The 24,221-nt window shown below is 36.8% G+C and overlaps 2 protein-coding genes across 2 annotated transcripts in view; both read right to left on the bottom strand.

Annotated features, from left to right (window-relative positions):
• The window catches only part of LOC106884075 (organic cation transporter protein), a 69,150-nt gene that overhangs the window by 9,037 nt on the left and 35,892 nt on the right, over positions 1–24,221 (bottom strand). The window lies entirely within an intron of this gene.
• Positions 9,876–20,196, bottom strand: LOC149133501 (organic cation transporter-like protein). Its single transcript, XM_089359086.1, has 3 exons — positions 20,054–20,196; positions 11,588–11,810; positions 9,876–9,990 (listed from the first exon to the last, which is right to left on the bottom strand). The coding sequence occupies exons 1-3, from the start codon at positions 20,194–20,196 to the stop codon at positions 9,883–9,885; spliced, it is 474 nt and encodes a 157-aa protein (XP_089215212.1). The 3' UTR covers positions 9,876–9,882.

The raw sequence follows: 24,221 nt of genomic DNA, 5'->3' as shown, positions 1-24,221 counted from the left end.
TTCCAACAATATAACAGTTTCAAAAATTCATTGTACAATAATTCACCGCTCGCAACAACAACGCTATCGTCCGACCAAATCAACAACTCAACTCATAAAATCTACTCGACGCTTCTACGACTAGCTATCACGTCCACCATTTATATGTATTGGACTAGCCTACTTATCGTCTGGGGCGTTCACACAACACATTCACAGTTAGATATCGGCACTTCTTTACACAGCTGTTCTCGTCCATAAACATCACATGACCATACCATCGCAGTTTCCTCCCTTACACACCACATCTGATGCCACTTATGCCCAACTTATCTCTCAATATGCTAACATTCTGTCGTACATGCCACTTACATTGCACAACTAGAGAAGATGCTAGCTTCATTTCTTTCAAGCCTACGAATGTCCTCGACTGTCGCAGTTTATGTTTCACTACCATGTAGCATAGCTGTTCGCACACATGCATCATACAGTATGTTTTTATTCTTACGGAGAGGCCCTTTGTTACCAACAGAGGTAAGAGCTTTCTGAATTTCGCCCGGCCTATTCTTTTTCTCGTAGCTACGCTGTTGGAACATCCACTTTCACTACTCACTTGATTACGAGGATAATAGAAGCTATCAACTACCTCTACCTTACCCCCACTAGTATTGGATGGGGTCCATTTTCTGTACATTTGTAGTATTTATTGTACCTGTGCACCTTCCACACACAAAATTTATTTTCCCTGTTCACCTTCCTTTGATATTGCTGCACCTCTTATGTGTCCATAGCTTACACTGTGTACATCGTATGGAGTTTCTACCTAGATCTTTTCTACAGATTGAGCAGGGCCATCTACCTGAATGGATTTGCGATTTGTCTCCTTACGTACTTACTACATATACATATATATATATATATATATATATATATATATATATATATATATATATATATATATATATATATATATATATATATATATATATATATATATATATATATATATATGACCAATTATAATAGCGAAAATGATTCACTAGTCAACAACATCCTCCACACAGAAAGAAATAAAAATCTCGATTGATTCTGCAACCACATTGAAAATTTCCCCTACAACTTGCGCAAGCAAAAGATCATTTCAAACATCAGCATCGTCCAATAGAAAGGACTAACTGAACTACAAGACAATGAAGAAATAACAATCAAAGAAGCAGATAAAGGAAGTGCAGTAGTGGTAATGGACACATTTTACTACAAAAATCTAGTGGTAACCATGCTAAATAATGATCACACCCACCATAAAGATCACACCCACCAAAAAATAATGAAAAACCTCTCTTCACTAATTCAAATCCACGGAAAAGATCTAACAGAAAAAGAAATAGATTACATAAAAAACTTTAAATGTAAACCCAGCCTATTCTATGGTCTACCGAAAATTCACAAAAGCCAGACTATAAACGAAGCCATCAAAAAATCACCAAAGGTATACATACATACATACATACATACATACATACATACATCAACACCAGGAGACCTAAAATTACGGCCCATTATAGCTAGACCATCCTGTGAAATACATCGACTAAGTTGCCTCATGGACATCTTCCTGAAACCATTTCTAAAACATATTAAGAGTCATATTAGAGATGACTTAGATATGTTAAATCACCTGCCAGAAAGGGTTAAGGAGGAAACAATTATGGTATCATTCGATGTAATTAATTTATACACCAACATACCCCATAGTTTTGGAATAGAAGCAATTCATTTCTGGCTGGACAAATATCCAGACGAAATACCAGAACGGATCAACGAAGATTTCATAATTGAATCAATAAAATTCATCCCACAAAATAACCATTTCATGTTCGACCCCACTATTTATCGCTAAAAATCTGGAATTGCAATGGGGACCAAGGCAGCCCCGTTTATTGTCAACCTAACGATGGGCTATTTAGAAATAACAATATATAAGGAGGTATTTCCAAAATTTGGAAACCCTCTCTCCCAATATATAAAAGAAAATTAGAAAAGTTTTGGACGACTGCTTCATCCTCTGGAATGAAAACATAGATAAACTCCTGGATTTCAAAAGACTCCTTAATCGTATTAAAACAAACATACAATTCACAATGGAACAGAATCAAGGGGAAACCCCGTTCCTAGACATACTGGTTAGAAATATAGAAACGGACATATTTTACAAAACTACAGACGCTAAGTTGGGATGGTCGAGTACAACTATCCAATCGTCTCCCAACAAGTCATTTTTCCCTGGTGGGAAAATCAAGCAGCAAGACATAAAAGATATAACAGCAGCTTTTTCGGCTGTCCAATCTCTTTTGCTTCAGGCTATAGACCATATGTGGTTACCGTCCGTCTTTCTAATGACATTTGACTAGCAGTCTTCTTACTATCGTCGTTCTAATGACGCTTGCCTAGCAGATTTCAGACCACCGTCGTTTTCAATAGCTATCATTATATCCTATGTTATCATGGCGATTTGTTCAGCAGCTAATCTACCGTCACTGCCTACTCGACATTAGCCTGTCATGTTACCAATTTCGTTGACACCTGCTATGAACTTGTGAGAGTAAGTCCAAGCTATGAACTGAATACGTTTTCCGTTTAAGCCTCACACACGACACCGCACAAGCGTTTCTGATACCCCTTGCAATTTTGTCTCAAGACTAGTTAGCGTTTACTTGTTATTCAGAAAGGATCCACAACATGTTAATATTTGATTTGTTATATTGTATGAAAAGCTGTGTCTGTATCATCTGTCCCAAATAATTCCTATTTATTATTGTATGGAGTCTAATCTTACTTTTATGACAGAATACAACTTCAGTTTAGTGGAATACTACATGGCCATCACCGCTGAGTTTGGTGTAATGTCGTGCTAGTATCCTGCTAGATTAGGAAAACAAGAAATAACAACAAGACATGTCATGTGCCAGCGGAACACAGATAATTTAGGACCAGTCAACTACGCGAAAGGTGTAGAAAAGGGAGAGAAAGAAAGACTGACCATGGGATTCAAGGATCGAGGTGTATGAAGCTGAGCTTAAGGCAATCCGTAGCAAAATATAAAAAAAAACAACTTTCAGGAACAACAGTGGTTTAATGGGGAGGAAGGTTGTGAATTCGTTTCCGTATCGAAGTACGATAAGCTGACAAAAATAATTTTATATTTCAAGGAAGGCAGCCAGGGTTGCCAGGTATGTGATCAAGAATACAAGAGTTAAGGAATGGCGTAAATAAAATCCGGGCTACATAGGTTTAATAGCGAGCTGAATCTCGAAAGTGGTAAATATCCAAGCGAGGTGTATACCACAGGCTACTCGTCAGGTCGAGGGCACCTTGATTAAATAAAGGTTGCATTGTTCTAAGGGGGCATGAAGTAACACACGGAAGATTCGATCAGAATGCTAGAATTAAACTTCATTTAATCAAGATTCCTTCAACCTGACGAGTAGCCTGTAGTATAACCCTCACTTGGGTATTTACCACTTTCGAGGTTCCACTCGCTATGAAACATATGTAGATTGCATCTTATCGATACCATTCCTTAACTCTTGTTTTCTCATGTTCCTTTCGGCTGAAGAGCGTAGGCTCGAAACTTAAAAGATTTTCTCACCTTCCCGAGCGTTAAACTAATACACCTGTTTGTTCTTTAAATACGTCTTCGTCTCTTGTGTTTTTTTTTGGAAATTCCAACTATCTGCTATGTCAAGATGGACTTATATATTCTTCCTCTGCTCTCTCCCACTTGGTTTTAATATGTTGCCACATTTGTAATATGTCTTTTTTTCTACATTTTTTCGTGCAGCTGAAGATTGCTCTTCATATTGCATTTAAGGTAATGCTCACATTACTTAAATAAATTGATGTAGCATGAAACGTGCGTACTGCAATCACTTTTGAAATCCGTGTTGCTTATTGTTTGATATATATATATATATATATATATATATATATATATATATATATGTGTGTGTGTGTGTGTGTGTGTGTGTGTGTGTGTGTGTGTGTGTGTGTGTGTGTGCGTGAGTGTGTGCATTAAATTCAACTTACGTTGAAAGTCAACAAACAAAGTTTGCTTTAGAAGCGTTGAGATGTATTGAAAGATAAGGAAATAATTTTATTCTCAAACGCAGGATAATGCTTATAATATAGCATGAACAGTATAAACTATCCATATTTTACAGAAATCTATCGGCAGCCAGCCATGAGGCTCGAACGTTTGGCCAATAGGATTCGCAAGGAGCCGCGAAAGCGTCGATTCGTGAGTTCAATTCTGCCTGAGGCTAGCTCATCATTTTTCAGTCATTTGTTTATATTTTAAAAAAATGTCGCTTCAAATCGGAGAATAAATATCATTATGATATATATTATATACAGTTACATATATATATATACCCACACACTCATTTAACGTGTTACATTTTATTCTGTTTGTTCATAACCTATATGTATGTGTGTGTGTGTGTGTGTGGGGGGGGTTATATGTGTTTTTGTGTGTGCATGTATATATGCATGCCACCATGAATATGTATGCATACGAGGTGGTATGAAAATCTTCCCGGACTATCTATGTTTAATAAAAAAAATAACTTATTTATCTAAGTTTTTAATATCATCTCCTTCGAAATAGTCACCTTGCGCAGCAATACACCCGTCCCAGTGTTTCTGCCAGTTTTGGTATCCAGCCTGGAAGTCGAGGACTTTCTGCCTTTCTCTCTTGATCTTGAGAATGGTGTCGAAACGGCAACCTTTGAGTTGCATTTTCATCTTAGGGGAAGAAATATAAGCCTGCAGGTGTAAAATCTGGCGAATATGGCGGGTGCGGAGGCGATACGATGTTGTTTTGGTGGGAAACTCAAGGGTGAGGAGAGCTTGGTGACAGGGTGCACTGTCATCGTTAAGAATCCAATTCTTTGTTCTCCATAGATTCGATCGCTTTCGCAGAATGTCCTCCCTCAAATGCTTCAAAACCTTGTTCGTTGTCCTCCGTCGATCCTCATTTACAAGCTGATGACTTTTCTCCACATTTCCAGGGGTAGCGTTCGTGGCAGGTCTTCCTGATCGTTCATCGTCTCCCAGGGATGTTCTTCCGCTTTTGAAGCATCCGTACCACTTGAAACTTTGCGTACGACCCATTGCCTCATCACCATAAGATTCCTGAAGCAGGGCTCAATGTCTGTAGCAGGCTTCCCAAGTTTGACGCAAAATTTCACGTTGGCTCTTTGTTCCAACTTCCTGTCCTTGACAAAAAGTGCAGACTACACCATACACGTGATCACAAGAACACAAATTTTACAACTTGCGAACACAACAATGTCACTTGGCATACTGCCTCATGAAGACTGCTCACTTTCCACTCAGAGCAACGTAACAGTTCTTCCCTAATGAGATAAAATAAAGTTGTTGATATGATTAAAACCCCTCAAAGGACTCCCTCTAATGGATGAGAGCCGATGAAGAAAAAAAGACAGAAGATAATTCAACTTGCATTCAAAATTAAAAGTGGACATTTATGGTGCTTTATTGTTGTTTGCTTACCAAAGACAACCGAAGGAACGTAGGATCCAGCACCACCAATAGCAGTGATAAAACGTAACACATATATGGCATAAATGTTGGAGATTAAGGCCGTTGCTATTCCGGTTGACCTTTGCAAAAATAAACACACAATTATCACTTTCTTCCGACCAAATCTGAAAAAGATTGAAGAGACGAACTTAAAATTCATCTGGTTAACCACCCCCACACACACACGAAGTGTGCACAAAAAGTATACGAATTTAATGTCTTTTCCTCCAAATCTAATGTCACGTGGGCAACATCCTTTGGATGGGAGGTGACACCGCCCTTCCTGTACCTGTAGGCTGCATCAGTTCTCGGCTGTTATGCCCAAAGTACAGATATGTAGTTCCCACTCGGATTTTCGTTTTCCCGTAAGATGACCAATTGCATCAAGCAGAGATATTGCATCATGTTTGGCCAAAAGCTTGGTGATACTGAAGCTCAAACCATCCAGACAATTCAACAAACCATTGGCGATATGATGCCATGGACAAAACTCAGATTAAGGAGTGGTACAACTGCTACAAATATGGCTTCTACTGAGTGGTGAGTGAGGCATGTTCAGGTAGGCCATCCACAAGCGGAAACGAGGCGGTGATTGAGAAGATTTGGCGAATAGTTATGGAAGGACATCATGTAACAATCTAGGAAATTACTTATGAAGTAAGTTATCCATGAATTCCATAGAATCTTAAAATCATCAGATCTTTTGTCCCCCATATTTCCCTCTGTGTAATTACTTTGGTGAAGAGTTCTTTTATATTATTTGCTTATATTTTCATATATTTTTAATATTATTTTTACTTCACTTCTTGTTATTTCTTGTTATTTTGCTTAAATTAAGAATGGGGAATTCCTGAATTTCTTTCTAGCATTTGAACTTAATTGATATGAGGATATCCAAATGTGATGAACATTTTTTCTATAATAATAGCAACACAATATATCTTTACTTTGATATTTACTTCTATGGCCCAAATCCATGTAATTTCGTCCAATTCTGGCCTTAAGTACATTGTATATATAAAGGACTTTATTGTGTATGTTTAAAGTTGAACAGTTGATGTTCCGCTAATCTGATGGGCTAGCTTTCTTTATTTGCATTAATTTGTGAAGAAACTATTGTACTGTTTATTCATGTGTCTCTTACTTGTTTCAGTCTTTCGACTGTGGCCATGCTGGGGCACCGCCTTGAAGAATTTCTAGTCAAATGAAACGACCCTAGTACTTTTTTCTCAAGCCTGGTACTAATCTTATGGTATGTAAAAATTCATAAATGTTTAGGAATTTCTCTGCCAGAACTTACCGTCTACCTGCATTCTTTTGTTAAAAACAAAAACGTTGAGACACCCAATTGCTAAGGACTTGAATACTGGACTTTGTACCTTTGACCTTTCCATTGTCAAATCCAATAAACCCCAAAATACCAAAAGCAACAACAATACTCTCACACCTTGTGCCTACCTAAGAAAAGAGAAACACCTACACACTTGTCTGCAAATTTCTACCTACATGAATAAATTCTAAACAATAACATCGTCCCAAATTTAATCAACAAAAATTTCTCCAAAACACCTCTCCATAATAACCAACCATAAACACCTGATTACCACTCCACTCAAACCCACAAACCCAAGGAAGATTCTCTGCGCAAGAGACTATATAAAGCAACACTAACTCTAATGCATTGCAGTCGGACGATGGCTTAGCTGGTCGAAACTTCGAAATCACTGTCAACAACATTCTTGCTTAAGGATAATAAATATTCATTTCTATATATACACACACACATTCAACACCCCACCACCACCATACACCCACCCACACCCACACCCACCCATATATATATGAAACGCAAATAAGTAACAAGGGTATCTAGATGTCAATGCATTACGGCCGTTTCAAGCGGATCCATTTAATTGATCAATAAGAGCATTGCATCAATTTGAAAGAAATCGTTCTCCTCAGGCGTAAATGACCACATAGATTTCCAACATAAAGGATAAACCATTTTTAGTATTTTTAGCAAATTTTCACCAATTCTAGAAACCAAAATAATTACATTGTTTCTGGCACAAATATAACATAAGGAAACTATGTAATTATTTTCGATTCTAGTACTGATATATTGTTGCTAAAATGGTTTATCCTTTCTGCTGGAAATCTATATGTTCATCTATGTCTGGGGAGAGCAGTTTCTTTCAAACTAATGTTATGTTGTCATTGAGCGATTAAATGGAGCCGCTTGAAACGGCCGTAATGCATTGACACCGGGACATCCTTGTTACTTATACGCAGGTTGGTCACCTAAATTCGAGGTGTTTGGACTATACCGAACTGGATTGGTGCCTCAACTGAAGTTTAATTATATCACCCCCCACACATACACACACACAGACAGACGCAGGAGTGGCTGTGTGGTAAGAAGCTTCTTCCCCAAACACATAGTTCCAGATTTAGTCCCACTGCGTGACACATTGGGAATGTGTCTTTTAGTATAGCCTCGGGCCGACCAAGGCCTTGTGAGTGGATTTGGTAGACGGAAACTGAAAGAATCCCGCCATATATATATATATATATATATATATATATATATATATATATATATATATATATATATATATATATATATGTGTGTGTGTGTGTGTGTGTGTGTGTGTGTTTGTGTTTGTCCCCTGTCATCGCTTGATAACCGTAACTTAGTGGTTCGGCAAAAGGAACCGAGAGAATAAGTACTAGACTTACAAAAAATAAGTCCTAGGGTTAATTTGTTCGACTACGGGTGGTGCTCCAGCATGGCCGCAATCAAATGGCTAGAAGAAGTAAAAGAATATGTGTGTGTATGCGTGTGTGTATGCGTGTGTATATGCGTGTGCGTGTCTATATATATAGTATATACATGTATGTATATATTGTGTATATGTATATATATATATATTTAAATAATAAGGGTGATAATTATCATTTAAACTTTAATAATTATGTTCTCTAACCGGCAACTGTTACTGCAGTGAATTATCTTCTGCAGAATTGTTTCCGGTATTTAGCGCACCAGAGCTGGGACTTTTGAAAATAACTCCAATGTAATCGGTAGAACTGTCCACATGTCTAGTTTTAAGTGGACAATCCGTGTATTGTTCTGCAAATTATATTGAATTGAACGGTCGTACTGATGAGCCACAGATGAGTCATTATAAGTAAAAATTACATTAATCCATTAATGTGCGAAACCTGGTCTACGATTGATTCTTTATTTTGTATTTTTTCATTTGTCTTGCACGTTCATATTCTGGTGTGCGCTGAATTTCCCTAGAGAACATTCTTTTCTTTTGTGGTTTGACCGTAGATGGTCTATCTCTAGCATAATGGATGTTCACTTAGTGGTCATCCCTCCTCATATATATATATATATATATATATATATATATATATATATATATATATATATATATATAGTCTACAGTGGAGATCGAGAGATGCTCAATATAGAAAACATATAACAGAGCTGGAATGATATGAACTTACACTCCAAAGTCTTTATCAAAAACTGAGTCTGAGAGTAAAGGGTGGCCATAAGAGAAATCCAGGTGAGTTGATTGGGAGATAGGGATGCAGGCAGACACACCCAAGCATCTTTACCTGTGGCACTAGCTCTCTTTCTCTCTCTCTGTATATATATATGTGTGCGTGTGCGTGTGTGTGTGCGCGTACACGCGTGTGTATGCGCGCGCGTGTGTGTATACCAATCTATATATGTATGTACATATTTATGTAGGTATTGATACTATTGGTCCCAGATCTGACCTGTAATAGTAGCACCTGTTAAGGTCCCAGGTATGGCTTAATTAGCATGTAAATCACCGGGAATGAAGGACCCCCTACTTCTTGTCAGAACTTCCTCTCAGGCAAAGGTAAACTTCTATAAAAAAACATTGAAGTGCAGTTGGCTTCTGGTCATCTCAGCCTCTGTTGCGCCTCTGGTTTTATGGCCGTTTGCTCAGAAAAGTGGTTCTTCTCAAAACAAATTCATGCAGAAGAAATTCTTGGACTCTCACAACGTTTACAAGGACGTTTTGAACTTATGAAGTGGTCATGCTTGGTCCCGAGTTAACATCCACAACTACATATACATATACATGCACTACACACACACACACACACACACACACACACACACACACACACACACACACACACACACACACACACACACACACACACACAAACATATATATGAAGTATGCAAAAATGTAAAATATGATGCAAACACTAAACACACCAGCGTGCAGATATGATACACCAAACTTACCTGTCTGATAAAATTCCACAAGTGACCATAGCAAAAAAGAAGCCCATGAAGTAAAATGTAAAGGTGTGCCTTGCCATAATTGCTTTATCGCAAACGAGATTCAGCTGCAATGAGAAATATGAGAATTATTTAATGTATACATTTTATAATTTTGATAATAATAATTTTATGTTTTGAAATTGTAGAAACACTGTTTCTTGGAAACCCCTTTAATAGTCAGTTTGTCTAATAGGAAAAGAGCCACTGTCAGAAGGACCACTGTTCATTGGTGAGGGAACAGCGAGAGTACAGCCACTAAAATTTGGTGGTGCAGAGGCAATGAAACGCTTCAAAAAACCTCCTTAAAACTTTCATCACCAAAAAAAAAAAAAAAAAAAAATGAGCGTGGAACCATTTTTGGACTGATTTAAAACATTATTTTCCATTATTGGATTAATCCAATTTCAGCAATGCACTTGTTATATAATAATAATAATAATAATGATTATAATAATAATAATGATAATAAAATAAAATTTGTAAATGATAATAGATAAAATATAGTTATGGTCATTAGGGAAATGTTTGTTTATGAAGGTTACAAAATCGCAAGCAAAATTATATTGAGCAACGAGTGAAAAGAAATTGGTCTAACGTTGAATATTACAACGCCCCCATTTTATAAAATGCAGACACCATGAAATTGTATGGATTCACGCAGTAACAAGTTCTGAATTCTTCTTTCATATATCTTTAACATTTCAATGTTTTTATTATTAAAGTTGTTAATCACAATGTCGTCTGTGACAACTAAAGCGAAAATAATAAATTTTTGTACTTTTATATTATTGAGAACTATTCAATATTCAAGATTTGAAGAGGTAAATTGTACATCTTTCCATAAACAACTTGAATGCTTCTCATGGTCGTAGCTAACAACTTTATACACATGCACACGCACTCCCCACATTCGCACCCCCACACAAACACACACACATACTCATGATATATGAACATGCGCACACATATATGTATATATATATATACATACGCACATATACATGTATACTTCTATATATACACTCATATATTTCAGTAAGATAATAGGGAAATGCTGTTCGTAGAATTGGCAGAGAAGATGAGAAGAAGTAAAATAAAATAAAGCAGGATAAGATACAATATAGAGGGCAAACGAAAGAAAATAAAGTGAAACGATATAGAATAGAATAAAAGGGAGCAGAGTAGAAAGAGGTTTAAGTTTCTGTAATAAGTTGGGGGATATAAAGGTTCACAGATATAAAGGATCACGGATTAAAGGATCACGGATATAAAGGATTTAATGGTTCGTGGATATAAAAGTTTTAAAAGTCTAAGGATGTATGAAAGGCTTGTGGACATAGAAGTAAAATTAAAAGTAGACAGGAAATAGGTAGGGAGATGGATAGACAGATAGATACCTGAGTTGATTGATAGACAGACAGACAGACAGAACAATCTATCTTTATCTATACACGCACACACGCGCACACCTATATATATACTTTTTTAATAAAGTTGCAAAGACATCACAAAAGCTGTTACTCAGAGTTTCATGTTCCTTTTCGTCGGGCAGTTTTAGATAGCTAGCGAGCTAGCTAGATAAATATATAGATATATAGCTAAATAGATGGATAGATAGCTTGGTAGGTAGATAGATAGATATGACCTACAAAAGAACCTTACCTCAGTGGTGATTGAGGTGTGCGTGTTGGTTTTATCATACACCCAAGAGCTGCACTTCTGTGTAGTTCGATTTCCATTTTCTGTGGTATTGGAATATATCAAACATTTTTCATAAACCACCTCCCCTTCATCCTCACTTTTTGCAATATATTCGTTGATCAGTTCTTTATGGATTTCACTTTGGATTTTATACGTGTCGTTGTCGTAGCCAGGAATAGCACACCTAGGAAAATATACAAAATAAGTTTCTTTGATTTTTCATTTCAATTTACTTACACCTTCTGTAGCTTTCAGTTTTGTGGGCCTTACCATGCATCTGAAAATATTTTGTTTGTTGAATTTTATAGACAGAAACAAGTATTCTTATCTCGGTGCAGAGGTCCATGTACTGTCTCTCACTTAAGGTGGCTGAATTATACTAAAACACAGGCTGTTTCAGAGTCTGCTATGTCATTGAATTGTGTGTATTGTTAACACATATCGTCTCAAAGTGAGAAACGTTTACTCAGGTAAAATCCAACAACATGAAGCGTTATTTATTTTTCAGGTCTGTTGGTATACACACATCAGTGATGTGATTCTCACTACTTTACATGCTCTGGGTAATTCAATATATAATATACATACGTATGTATGTGCATGCAATCACGCACAAGCACACGCGCACGCACGCACACACACACACACACACACACACACACACACACACACACACACACACACACACACACACACACACACACACACACACACACACATGCATATGTATGAATATATATATGGTGCTTTCCAGTAATATCTATCTATCTATCTATCTATCTATCTATCTATCTATCTATCTATCTGTATAACAAGCTTCTTTCAGTTTTCGTATACCAAGTCCACTCACATGGCTTTGGTCGGCTCGAGACCATAGTAGAAGACACTTGCCGAAGGTGCTACGCAGTGGGACTGAACACAGTCATTCCTGCGACTATATATATATATATATATATATATATATATATATATATATATATTAAGGGCATTACTATACATAGATGCCTCACGCTAGGAGGGACTCTTAAAGTCAAAACTACCATAATAAACACATTTTACCGAACGTGAGGGAATGCAACTCTTGAAGCGAGCCTCCGAAAATCAGACTCAGATGTATATCATATGATTTCGTAATCATTGCAAAATTTGCACTCTTTACTCTTCAGTACACGCATAGTCAAGACATATAAAAATAAACAAAAATCAACATACCAGACGAACACCCCCATGTATCCAGCATAGTACATAGAAATTGTTTATACCTATATATCTATGTAAGAGGCGGGCTTTTCGAATTGCATCTCGGTATACGTGTTTGTTCAGAATAAAATTCAACACTGAATATATTCTGGTTAAATTTACAATTTAAATATAGAATAAAATCTTAATAAGAATTTATCAAATAGTTTTATATATATATATATATATATATATATATATATATATATATATATATATATATATATATATATATATATATATATATATATATACCAGAGTAAGCACATAAATGTGAAACAAGGTGGAAAAAAATAGTACTCGAATACTAGAGGTAGTGTAATATGATTTATTAAAAAGCAGCAAAAATATCACAAAAACCGTTACTCACAGTTTCACGTTCCCATTCGTCGGACAATTTTGTTTAGAATGGAGCAAGATTATGTTATATGCAGAAATACAATTACTTTGACTGATACACATTTGAAAATGGTTTTGTTTCATTAGACTTTTCAACTAACGGTCTTTTCCATAACCGGTTGCATGAAATAACAAATTGCAGTTGAAAATCATAGAAAATCGAAAACCTTAAATCAAAAATAGCTTATAAAGGAAAAAGACCTGAATACCCAAGGTAAATAATTAGCTGTAAAAATAATGATAAATTAATAAATTAAAACACAATTAAACCTTGGGAGAGGCATTATGCCGGTAATAAACACACGCACTGGTTCAGTACTTTATTAATTTATATAGTTTTTTGTTAAATTATTTCATTGCACTCTTGCAATCTCTTCAGTAACTTGTCTCTCCACTTCCATTTATTTTGAAGTAGAGAGACACACGTATCCACATCAAGAATCTTGCACACGAAATACACATACGAAATAAATTAAAAGATATATCGTTTAAAAATTTTTCCCGCTAAGTTACACACACATTTTAGCAATACATACACATGTCAAACAATCTATACACTAAACATACAGACATAGGTACATGGCTACATACATATACAGGCATATATAGGCAAAACATAAATATAAACAAATGCATATATATATATATATATATATATATATATATATATCAACTTACTTAGTAATGGATGCGTGGTGTTTAATTAAATAATATAAATATAATTAAATAATATATATATATATATATATATATATATATATATATATATTAATGGTAATAGTATGGCAACAAAAGAATGAATGAGACCTCGATATTATGTAAATAGAGGAATTTATTTGTAATGTAATATGTGACAATTATTCGGTTGCCATAATAAAACTCCGAGTTTCGGATGTCGGGGCGGAAATCTGCTCCGGCATCTCGTCAGTTATTAAGACAAACAAAAATGCTATGAAAATGACCGTTAAACAAAGGGAAATTACTATGTAATTGACCGTTATTAAGACAAACAAGAGCTATTAGAATGACTGTTGAATAAAGGGAAACACCCGAAGTGGAGAATGTAAAAAACGCTCATAGAATTCGCGTATGCGCGCATATACATACATACACTTGCGTGCATACACACCCACCTACATGTGCCTATAAGCATATGCTCACTCACACTCGCGTGAAACACATGCATGCACTCCCCCACACATCTATATGTATACATATATATGTGCAACCATACACACGTACACATATACATACCCGCACACACGCACACACACACACACACGCATACACACACACGCATACACACACGCGTGTATATACCCATGCGCGCACAAATGTGTTCATATACACGTCTATATACGCACATGCACAAAAAAAAAATGCAGGGTGAGTGGTAATACATAGAAAAAATATGTAAAAATATATTAAAAAAATATAGAGAGATAAAATGCTTGTACGTGGGCACAATATAAAAAAGCAGGTTCTATCTGTATTCTTGGATGGAACCAAAAACGTAAATATTTAGTCATATGTGGACATGATCCAAAAAGTTCAGTTCTTGAATTTAGACATGTAGCGGGGTCTAAGCTGCTTTTCCAGATGAACCATCTTTCCATATCACAAAAACGTTTTTGATGAAATGATTTCCACGTCACATTCAAGTAAATGAGTTTAATAATTACAATTAATAATTAAATGGTTGACGATATCTTTGTATGACTCATAGAAACAACTGTAAACAAAATGATAATTTGGAAATATCAATAAGATCTTGTTAAACAACTGAGCTCTTAAATTCTATTATTTTTTAGGTCATAAGTACTTCAGAATTTGTGTGTGTACGTGAATATATGCATTTAAACACATACACACATACGTACGCACAAATTGTAACAAAAACCACATTTAAAGAAGTTACTTTTGGAAACCACGCATCAGTGATCTGATTCTCATTACTTTGAACATTCTGAATAACTTACATAATACACACACACACACACACACACACACACACACACACGCACGCACGCACATGCGCGCGCACATGCGCGCGCACAAATTGTAACAAAAAACACTTTTAAATAAGTTACTTTTATTGATTGAGAAGTGTATTTGAAAAAAAATAATGCATAAGAAAAAGAAAAGATAGCGAAAACCTGATATCACACGATGTAAAAGAAGTTCACTGAAAAAATTACAATAAAAATGAAATAAAATAGAAATAAAATAAAAATAAATGCCCTACGTACCATTTATGGTATTATATGAAGGATGAATGAATTCCAGATCTGAACAAATATATGAAAAAATGATAAATTCCTAGTTAGTCCTACTATATACGCTTTTTCCCCTCTCTATGTAAATAAACCATTTATCTTCCGCCTCATCACAAATAAAATGATATCAAGGTGTCAGCCCCTATTTTGTATCCTCCCCCATTCACTTCCCACATTATCTTTTAAAGTCCATTGTCTAGAACTCTGTCGTTCAGTCTCTTAAAGATTATAGATAAAATAAAATGACTGTCCTTTAGAAGGTGAACCGAATATTATTATACCCTTTCCTCTAATCTTCCTACTGCTATAAATGCTCTCCCCAACACTTCATGCCACCGTAAGGTTTTTCCTATTTTAAGTATTAATTGAACAAGCGAATTCATTCTTTTGACCAGTGCCGGTCAGGGAATCATGAAGTGACTTTTGGAACGTGTTTTTCAAATATGTAATTCGTGTATATTCACCAGATAAAAACGGATTTATGCATGATGTAATATCTCTCTTCATCAATAAAAAAAATCTCGTTGGAAACAGCTGTAGTGAATGAACTATTATCCATCCGTTGCTATTTGTTCATATATTACATAGCGCAGGCATGGTTGTGTGGATTTGGTTGATGGAAACTGAAAGAACCCCGTCGTATACACACACACACACACACACACACACACACACACATATATATATATACATATATATATATATATATATATATATATATATATATATATATATATATATACATATATATAATACAGAATGGGACAAGAACGCAAAACATTCAGACAGTTAGGTGATACAAGAAAGGGACAAAACATACAGATAGACGATACAAAGAAAACACGGACAGGTCATTCGGTGTTTTCTTTCTTCAGTCGAGATCCAGATTAGCCTTGCAATTTCGGCTGGTTATTCTCGATATTGCTCCAATCTGGCCAGCCCCAAGGAAAAACTAAGCTAAGAGCATTAGATTCCTTGGAAGAAAGCAGCGAATGTATACAAAAACAAGGACGGAAAAAACCGAACAATGTTACACAAATACAGTAGGAATAATAACAGGACATAACAACAGAAGTCTTTCGACTAAGGACGAATAAAAATAAGCTGGCGTGTATGGAAATAAGGCCTTACAGCAGGGATACAAGATTACACAGGCACAGGGAGGAATAACGATGTTGCACGCACAACGGCCGCCCAAGAAAGAAAGGTCAGGCTTGGCTGAACACCGGTCACGTACGAAGAGAAGAGAGAGAGGTAGAGGCAGATCTATCTATCTATCTATCTATCTATCTATCTATCTATCTATCTATCTATCTATCTGACGGACGTGCTGTCACATCGACAAAACTGAAGAAATTGGTTGCCTTATATTTAGGACACTCTGTATATTATATATATGTGTGTGTATATATACTAGCAGAAATACCCGGCGTTGCCCGGGTTAAGTGAATTATGAAATTTAAAAACACCGTCTACATTATGCAGGTCTCAACTGCTAGTAACTGAGATACCAACTTTCTACATTACTAACTCTCCAACCCATGCCAGCAAGTGAAATGCCACCCCCACCCCCCGTCACCAAATTTATTATGTGCCTTCATCCTGAATCTCTTGTGTTACTTCTTTCCATACAATGTAAAGAGCACAGGGTGCAGTGAAAAGAAAAAAAATTCTAAAAACTGAAAATGCCTGAGAGCTAAAATGCTACTATATTTAATTACTAGAAAAATACAAAATTTTTGCTGAGATCAATTGAGAGCATTTACTCCCTCCGAAAATGGGGAATTTTTTGTAAATATTTTACAATAGCGGAGTTTGTGGGGTTTGAGGGAGTAAATGCCCTTGACTGATCTAAGCAAAAATTTAACATTTTTCTAGTAATATATAACATAATATATAGAAAAATATAATAATATACAGCAAGACTTTAGATCTCAGGCATTTTCAATTTCTTTAATTTTTTATTTCCTCTCCAGTGAACGAACGAACGAACTAACCAACGAACGAACCAACCAACCAACCAACCAGCCAGCCAGCCAAACAACCAACCAACCAACCAACCAACTAACCTACGTTTATATTTGCTCTTATTTCATATTGCGATTTTGAATTGTGTTTTCTGTGATTTGATATTTCTAACAGCAAGGAGGCGAGCTGGCAGAAACATTAGCACGCCGGGCGAAATGCTTAACAGTATTTCGTCTGTCTTTACGTTCTGAGTTCAAATTTCGCCGAGGTCGACTTTGCCTTTCATCCTTTCGGGGTCGATAAATTAAATAGCAGCTGCGTACTGGCGTTGATATAATCGACTGGACCCCACCCCGAAATTTCGGGCCTTGTACCTAGAGTAGAAAAAGATGTTTTTAACAGCGACGACGCTTCTTATAAAAGACACGGCTGACAATTTCCTCACTCTGGAATCAATTTCCTCACTCTTGATTTGGAATCAAGGCGTGACCCCCCCACCCCAAAAAAGAAAAAAAAACTAGCACACTGTAGATTATGGCAACGAGGGTTCCAGTTGATTCAATCAATGGAACAGCCTGTTCATGAAATTAACGTGCATGTGGCTGAGTCCTCCACGTACCTATCACGTAGTTTACAGGGAGATTTAGCATGACACAGACTGTGACAAGGCTGGCCCCTTTTAATTACAGGTACAACTTGTTTTTGCAAACTGAGTGGACTGGAGCAACGTGAAATAAAGTGTGTTGCTCAAGGACACAATGCACTGCAGGGAATTGAACTCCCGACCCTATGACCATGAGCTGAATTGCCTCACCACTAAGCCCCATGCCTATACTCAGAACGTGAGGAGGCATCGGAAAATACTACAAACATTTTCTCCAATGTTCCACAGATTTTGCTGGTCGCTGCCATTGTAGTAATTGTTTCTAGAATAGAACAAAGCAAGAAATTTTGGGGTTGGGCATTGACCCCTGAATGTGAATGGAACAATATTTTGTCGTTGATGCCTGCAGAGTGAAAGACAACGTAGACCACAGTAGGATTCGAAACCACAATATGAAGAACCAGAAGTACCATAAAGAATTTTGTCTGACACAATTTGGTCTGCCAGTTCAGCATCCTTAGTCATTAACCAAATAATATTCAATCATTTCTGACGAAGGGACAATGCCGTAAATTCAAGGTAGGGAGGGGGTTACTCTGTTAAAACCAGACCCAGTATATGTATTATTGGTTTCAAATTCTGACACTAGGCCAGAAATTTCAGAGGAGGGGGTAAATCGATTACATTGACATACCTCCATCTCCACACCGTTCTCAACTGCTACTCATTTTATCTCACCTCCCCCCACGAAAAGGGAAAGAAAGGCAAAGCCAAGCTCTGTGGAATTTCAATTCAGAACATAAAGATGGACGAAATGCCACAAAGCATTCTGTCCAGCTCACCACCTTAGAGACACTAAAGGCTATCAGGGAAGACGTGTAGCCTAATGGTTAATGTGTTGCACTCATAACTGCAAGGTCATTGTTTCACTTCCCAGACTAGTCAACACATTGTGCTTTTGGTGTAAAACGTTTCCTTTCATGTTACTCCAGTTTCCTCAGTTGAATAAAAGTACCAGTAATAAATTGGTGGGAGAGGTTATCCCTTAGGTAGACTGGTAACCCATTCAGGAGGAGGGTTGAATTTTTAGTCATTGAAAGCTGGGCTGTGTCCCTGCCAAATGAAGCGGTAGACTCGAGAAAAACCTGACTGGTCCTGAAGTGGTCTTTACTGGTATTTCATTCTATTGTCCCCATAAAGGATTAAAGGCAAAGGTGACTTTGATGGCATTTGAACTCAGAATGTAAACAATTGTAACTAAACACCACAAATTATTTTGTCCAGTTCCCTAACAAATCCACCAACCAAATAATAATCGCTTCTAACAAAAGGTACAGAAATTTGTGTATTAGGGTGTGGTGTTGGTTAAAGCCTTAAATCCCAGTACTTGACCCCAGAAGGTTGAAAGCCAATGGCTGCAGCCCAATGAGTGAAACAAAAGATAGAAATATAAAAATCAGGAATTCTGGAGTGAGAGATGAGGGAACCCTTGATTAAATCAATGACACTACATCGTTAGTATTTTATTTATTAATGCCTGAAGGGGTTTTTAAAAAGGGGGACAAAAGAGAGAAGGTTCTAATTATAGGAGAATCCCCTTGTTGAGCCTCCCTCTTCAAGTCTATAACTAGGTGTCTGGGAAAGAGATTTAGGAAGTTGCTTCTGATAGGACCCTATGGGTGAGGTAACTGAGGACTCTGTCCTCATGACCCTCCCAGGAATTATGGGCAGAGAATATGCAGGGATGATCTCAAAAGGTCAATAAAATCAAGTGTAAAGTTTACAGGTATCGTAAACCCATGGTAGGGGCAGGAAGAAAGGTTTTTAACCTCAAACAACAAAAGAAAAATTGTTTCAAAGAATTTTTGGTTGAAGCGCCACCATTTCAACCACACCCCTGGAATAAATAATAATACGAAGAAATCATTATTATAAACTTACCTGTAATCTAAGTCAGGTACAATAAATATCATGCTTCCAATTTGTAAACCATCCATAATGGATGAAGAAAAGAGGAAAGCTAGCATCAGTTTCTGATAAAGTCCACATCCTCCAATTGTCCCAATCACTTCTTCGTAGTCCATGGTGAACAAACCGATCAGAACAAAAGTGTCGTCTGCTTCAAGCAATTTCTAAATGTGTCTGCCTGTGTCTGTCTCCTTTCATGCATACATATATGTATCAGGTGAGTAAGTGAGAGTACCTGTAGGAGTGTAAGTGGTAGTATGGGGAAGAAAGGGGACAAATGTGAGTGAAAGACTAGCGTTTGAGATTGGGTGTTGTCTAGGAGGAGAGGAGGAGGGAAAAAGACAACGAGAGAAAAAGTGTATGTGTGTGTGTGGGGGGGGAGGGAGTGTGTGCATAAATGTATATATATATGCACTGTGTACCTCATAATGGTTGGATATTTTATTTTTAATAATTATATTTAATACACTTGTTCCAGTATGTATGTATATATGTTGTTATATATGTTATATATATATATATCATGTGTGTGTGTGTGTGTGTGTGTGTGTGTGTGTGTGTGTGTGTGTGTGTGTGTGTGTGTGTGTATGTGTGTGTATGTGCATGCACACATAAATATATACACAATATTATAAAGTCCAACATGAGGAAATACAGGTTGCGGCAGAAGTAACACCGTTTTTGCATTTAATAACTTTGATAGTATATAAATGTTTATTAAGTAATTTTTTTATTGAACCCAAATTTATTGCATTACTTAAAGAAATGAATAAGAAACCAATGAAAAAAAAATCACAGACGTTTTAGGAAATGAAAAAGAAACTCATTTAGAAACCAGAAAACGCAAATACAAAAAGCGTTACTTCTGCCACATTGAAATGATAAAAGGGATTGAAATGATAAAAAGATGAAAACATTTATCAGAGAAAAACAGAAAGAAAATATACAACAGTTTTAAGACAACCTCTTCATGCTGGAATAAAATTGATCGAAGCATTGAAATAGATTAAATTAAACTTTCAGGATATCACTTCTGGAAGTTCATATCTTATTTATTAGAAAAAACTACATGTTGCTGTATTTCGAGCATGCTGTAGGCAAGATGGAGTGCAACGGACTCCTCCTGCTGAGCAAGTGTGCAGAACATGAACTGCTTATCACAAACACAGTCCTCGAGCAGGCTGATATATAGAAGAACACGTAGATGCGCCCCCGAGCCAAACAGTGGCGTCTCATAGACTACATCAGTGAGACTACGTTAGTGAAGTCCTCATCATCAGAGCAATGGGCAGTGCAGACTGCTGGACGAACCACCACCTTGTTCGAGCCAAGCTCAACATTCGCATAGTCCCCCACAATCCCAAGCATCCCAAAGCTCATCAAGCAGGCCTTCAACACAGCAAGACTCCAGTCTAATCAATACTAGCAGGACTTCCAGAACAGCTTTGATGCAGCAAGTCCGCTTACTGGAAGGCCAGAGGAAAAATGGAACCAGTTCAAAGAAGCGTTCACTCAGACAGCCAAAGCAGTCCTTGGTCCCCAGGAAGAGACATCATCAAGACTAGTTTGACGAAAACAATGAAGTCATCCAAGCCCTGCTGAAAGAGAAGAGAAACGCCTACATCAACTGGCAGAACCATCCCAGCTGTGTCTCACGACGCGAAGGTCAAAGCTCAGCGAAAAACCTCAACGCCATGCAAGATGCTTGGTGGGAAAAGAGAGCTGTTTAACCTCATCAAAGCCGTCTACGGGCCTTCAAGTAGAAGACCGACACCTCTGCTCTCTGCTGATGGCTCCACATCTGTGTGTGTTCTTTTCATTGTTCAAAAAAGTTCGTTTTCCTTTTTCGTCTTTATGTTTTCGTTTCTCATTGTGTTTAACGTTTTTCGATGTCCTGTACCATATATGCAAAAAGTTAGATGATGCAAACTTCGAATTCCCAAGCAACCTTCAAATATTCCACGACGCTATAGAAAGTATCAATCGTGATCCAAACAATCTATGGAAAGAATTCAAAGCAAAAGTATTTCAGTTTGGAAGTTCTACAAGGTACAGGATAAACTCTCGTGTTTGTGGACGAGAAGTTCAGTGAACGCTGAGATGAATCTCGAATAATTGCATTTTCGAATAATTCTCGAATAATTGCAATACACCCTTCTGACGTTCCCTCTGTGTTTGAAACTAAGAATGCTGAATGCTGCCTCTTAGACTGTATTTGGAGTTGTGGCGAGTGATGTAACTGTCATGAATCTACACTTCATTGAGTCTAGCTTGAAGATCGGCACAAAGGAGTATCTGGACATCCTGAAGAACTTTCTGTTACCTTGGACGGAGCAGAAGTTTGCGCTTGACAATGTGGTGCTTATTCGGGTTTCTGCACCGTGCCATGGGTTACAACAGCATCGTCCTTCCTCGGCGACAAGGTACCATATTTTGTGAGGACCAACATCTGATTTCAACTTTCCCGATTACTTTTTATGTGGGGTACTTCAAGCAGTGACTAATGCTTCACCACACTCGAATGTCAACAGTTTGAGGACCCGCATTGTGCATGCGACATGCAAAATAAAAAAGGCAGAGGTTGCGGAAGCTGCAAAAAAATTCCGTTCTCGTGTAGAGGCAGCAATTGACCAAAAGGGCGGCCATATTGAGTGATAAATGTTTTTGTCGTAATAACTGTTACATTAAAATTATATCTGTCTCTACTACCATTCTTTTAGTATTTATAAGTTTTATACATCGTAAAAATTGTCTCAATTTATCTGAAAGACCGTATATATATATATATATATATATATATATATATATATATATATATATATACAGGGTGTGGAAGGTATTTGAGAGCATACATTTTTTGTGTCATTGCTGTATTTTTTTGCTAACTCTGTATAATCTTTGTTTCAGAAAATAATAATGGCAGACCCTCAGCTTACCCAAGAAATGAAGTGGAATGCTGTTATTGTGGCTTAAAACCCTGAGTATAGCGATTTAGAAATGTCACGATTTTTAAAAGTTGCCAGATCAAAGCAAAAGAAGCATTTTAGACACTCTAAAATCATCAGAACACCTGAATTTTTCCAGCAAGTTCAACAAAGCATTGATTACAATCCCAGAAAGTCCATGAGGCCAATTGCGAAAGATCTCCATGTTTCAGAAGGAACAGTAAGAAATGTTGCCCACGAAGACATCAGATATAAGTCTTATATGATGAAGAAAGATAAATTTGTCCGAAAAAGCAAAAGAAAATCACTACATCAGATCTAAAAGGTTCTTAAACAAACTGAAAAATGCAGCAGATTTGATTTGGTTTTTCTCAAACGAGAAAAACTTCGACCAAAATCAAAAAATTAATAGAAGAAATGACAGATGGTTATGTGCAGACTCTTCTGAAGCTACAAATATTAAGCATACAAAATTTCCTGCAACTGTCATGGTTTTCGGCGTTGTCAGCAATGAAAGATATATGATGCCCCCTTACTCCTTACTTCTTTCCACAAGGCTTTACAGTTAACCGCCTACATTGAGGTCCTGGAAATAATTGTTATGCGCTGCATACACAGTGTATGTAATGGAAGGCTATATGTGTTTCAGTAAGATAATGCACTATCACACATGGCTCTAGTAGCTTAAGAATGGATGACAGAAAAGTTTCATGATCACGTAACCCCGAACATTTGGCGTCCTAATTCCTCAGATCTCAATCCATTGAACTATTACATGTGGAGCGTTGTTGAGAGAGAGGTCAATGAACACACCCATAACACCAAAGATTCTTTCAAAGCTGCCATAGACAGAGTAATGTCCAAAATGAACCACTTGATTCGAGCTTGTAAATGATTTAGATCTGATATAGAAGCAGTTGTTGAAGCTGAAGGTGGATTTATTGAATAACGTTATAGAAAAGAAAGTTTACTTTTATCCTCGTAACATATTTTGGTAAATAAAGTTATTATCTGTTATTATATCTTTTTTATTTAAACATAAATCTGCCCTCAAATATCTTGTACACACACACACACACACATGTAAGATATTTGAGGAAACTAGAGCATGCAGATAATTCGTCAACGCAGAGAAGTTGGTCAGTGATGTCTTACTCACACTTTAGCGCTAAAAATCTCATGGCATTCGAAGAGAA

The sequence above is a fragment of the Octopus bimaculoides genome, chromosome 10 (genome assembly GCF_046866305.1).
Source record: "Octopus bimaculoides isolate indiv1 chromosome 10, ASM4686630v1, whole genome shotgun sequence".
NCBI classification, from domain to species: Eukaryota; Metazoa; Mollusca; class Cephalopoda; order Octopoda; family Octopodidae; genus Octopus; species Octopus bimaculoides.
Note: the sequence above shows the minus strand (reverse complement) of the source record. Positions and strands in the feature narration are given on the sequence as shown.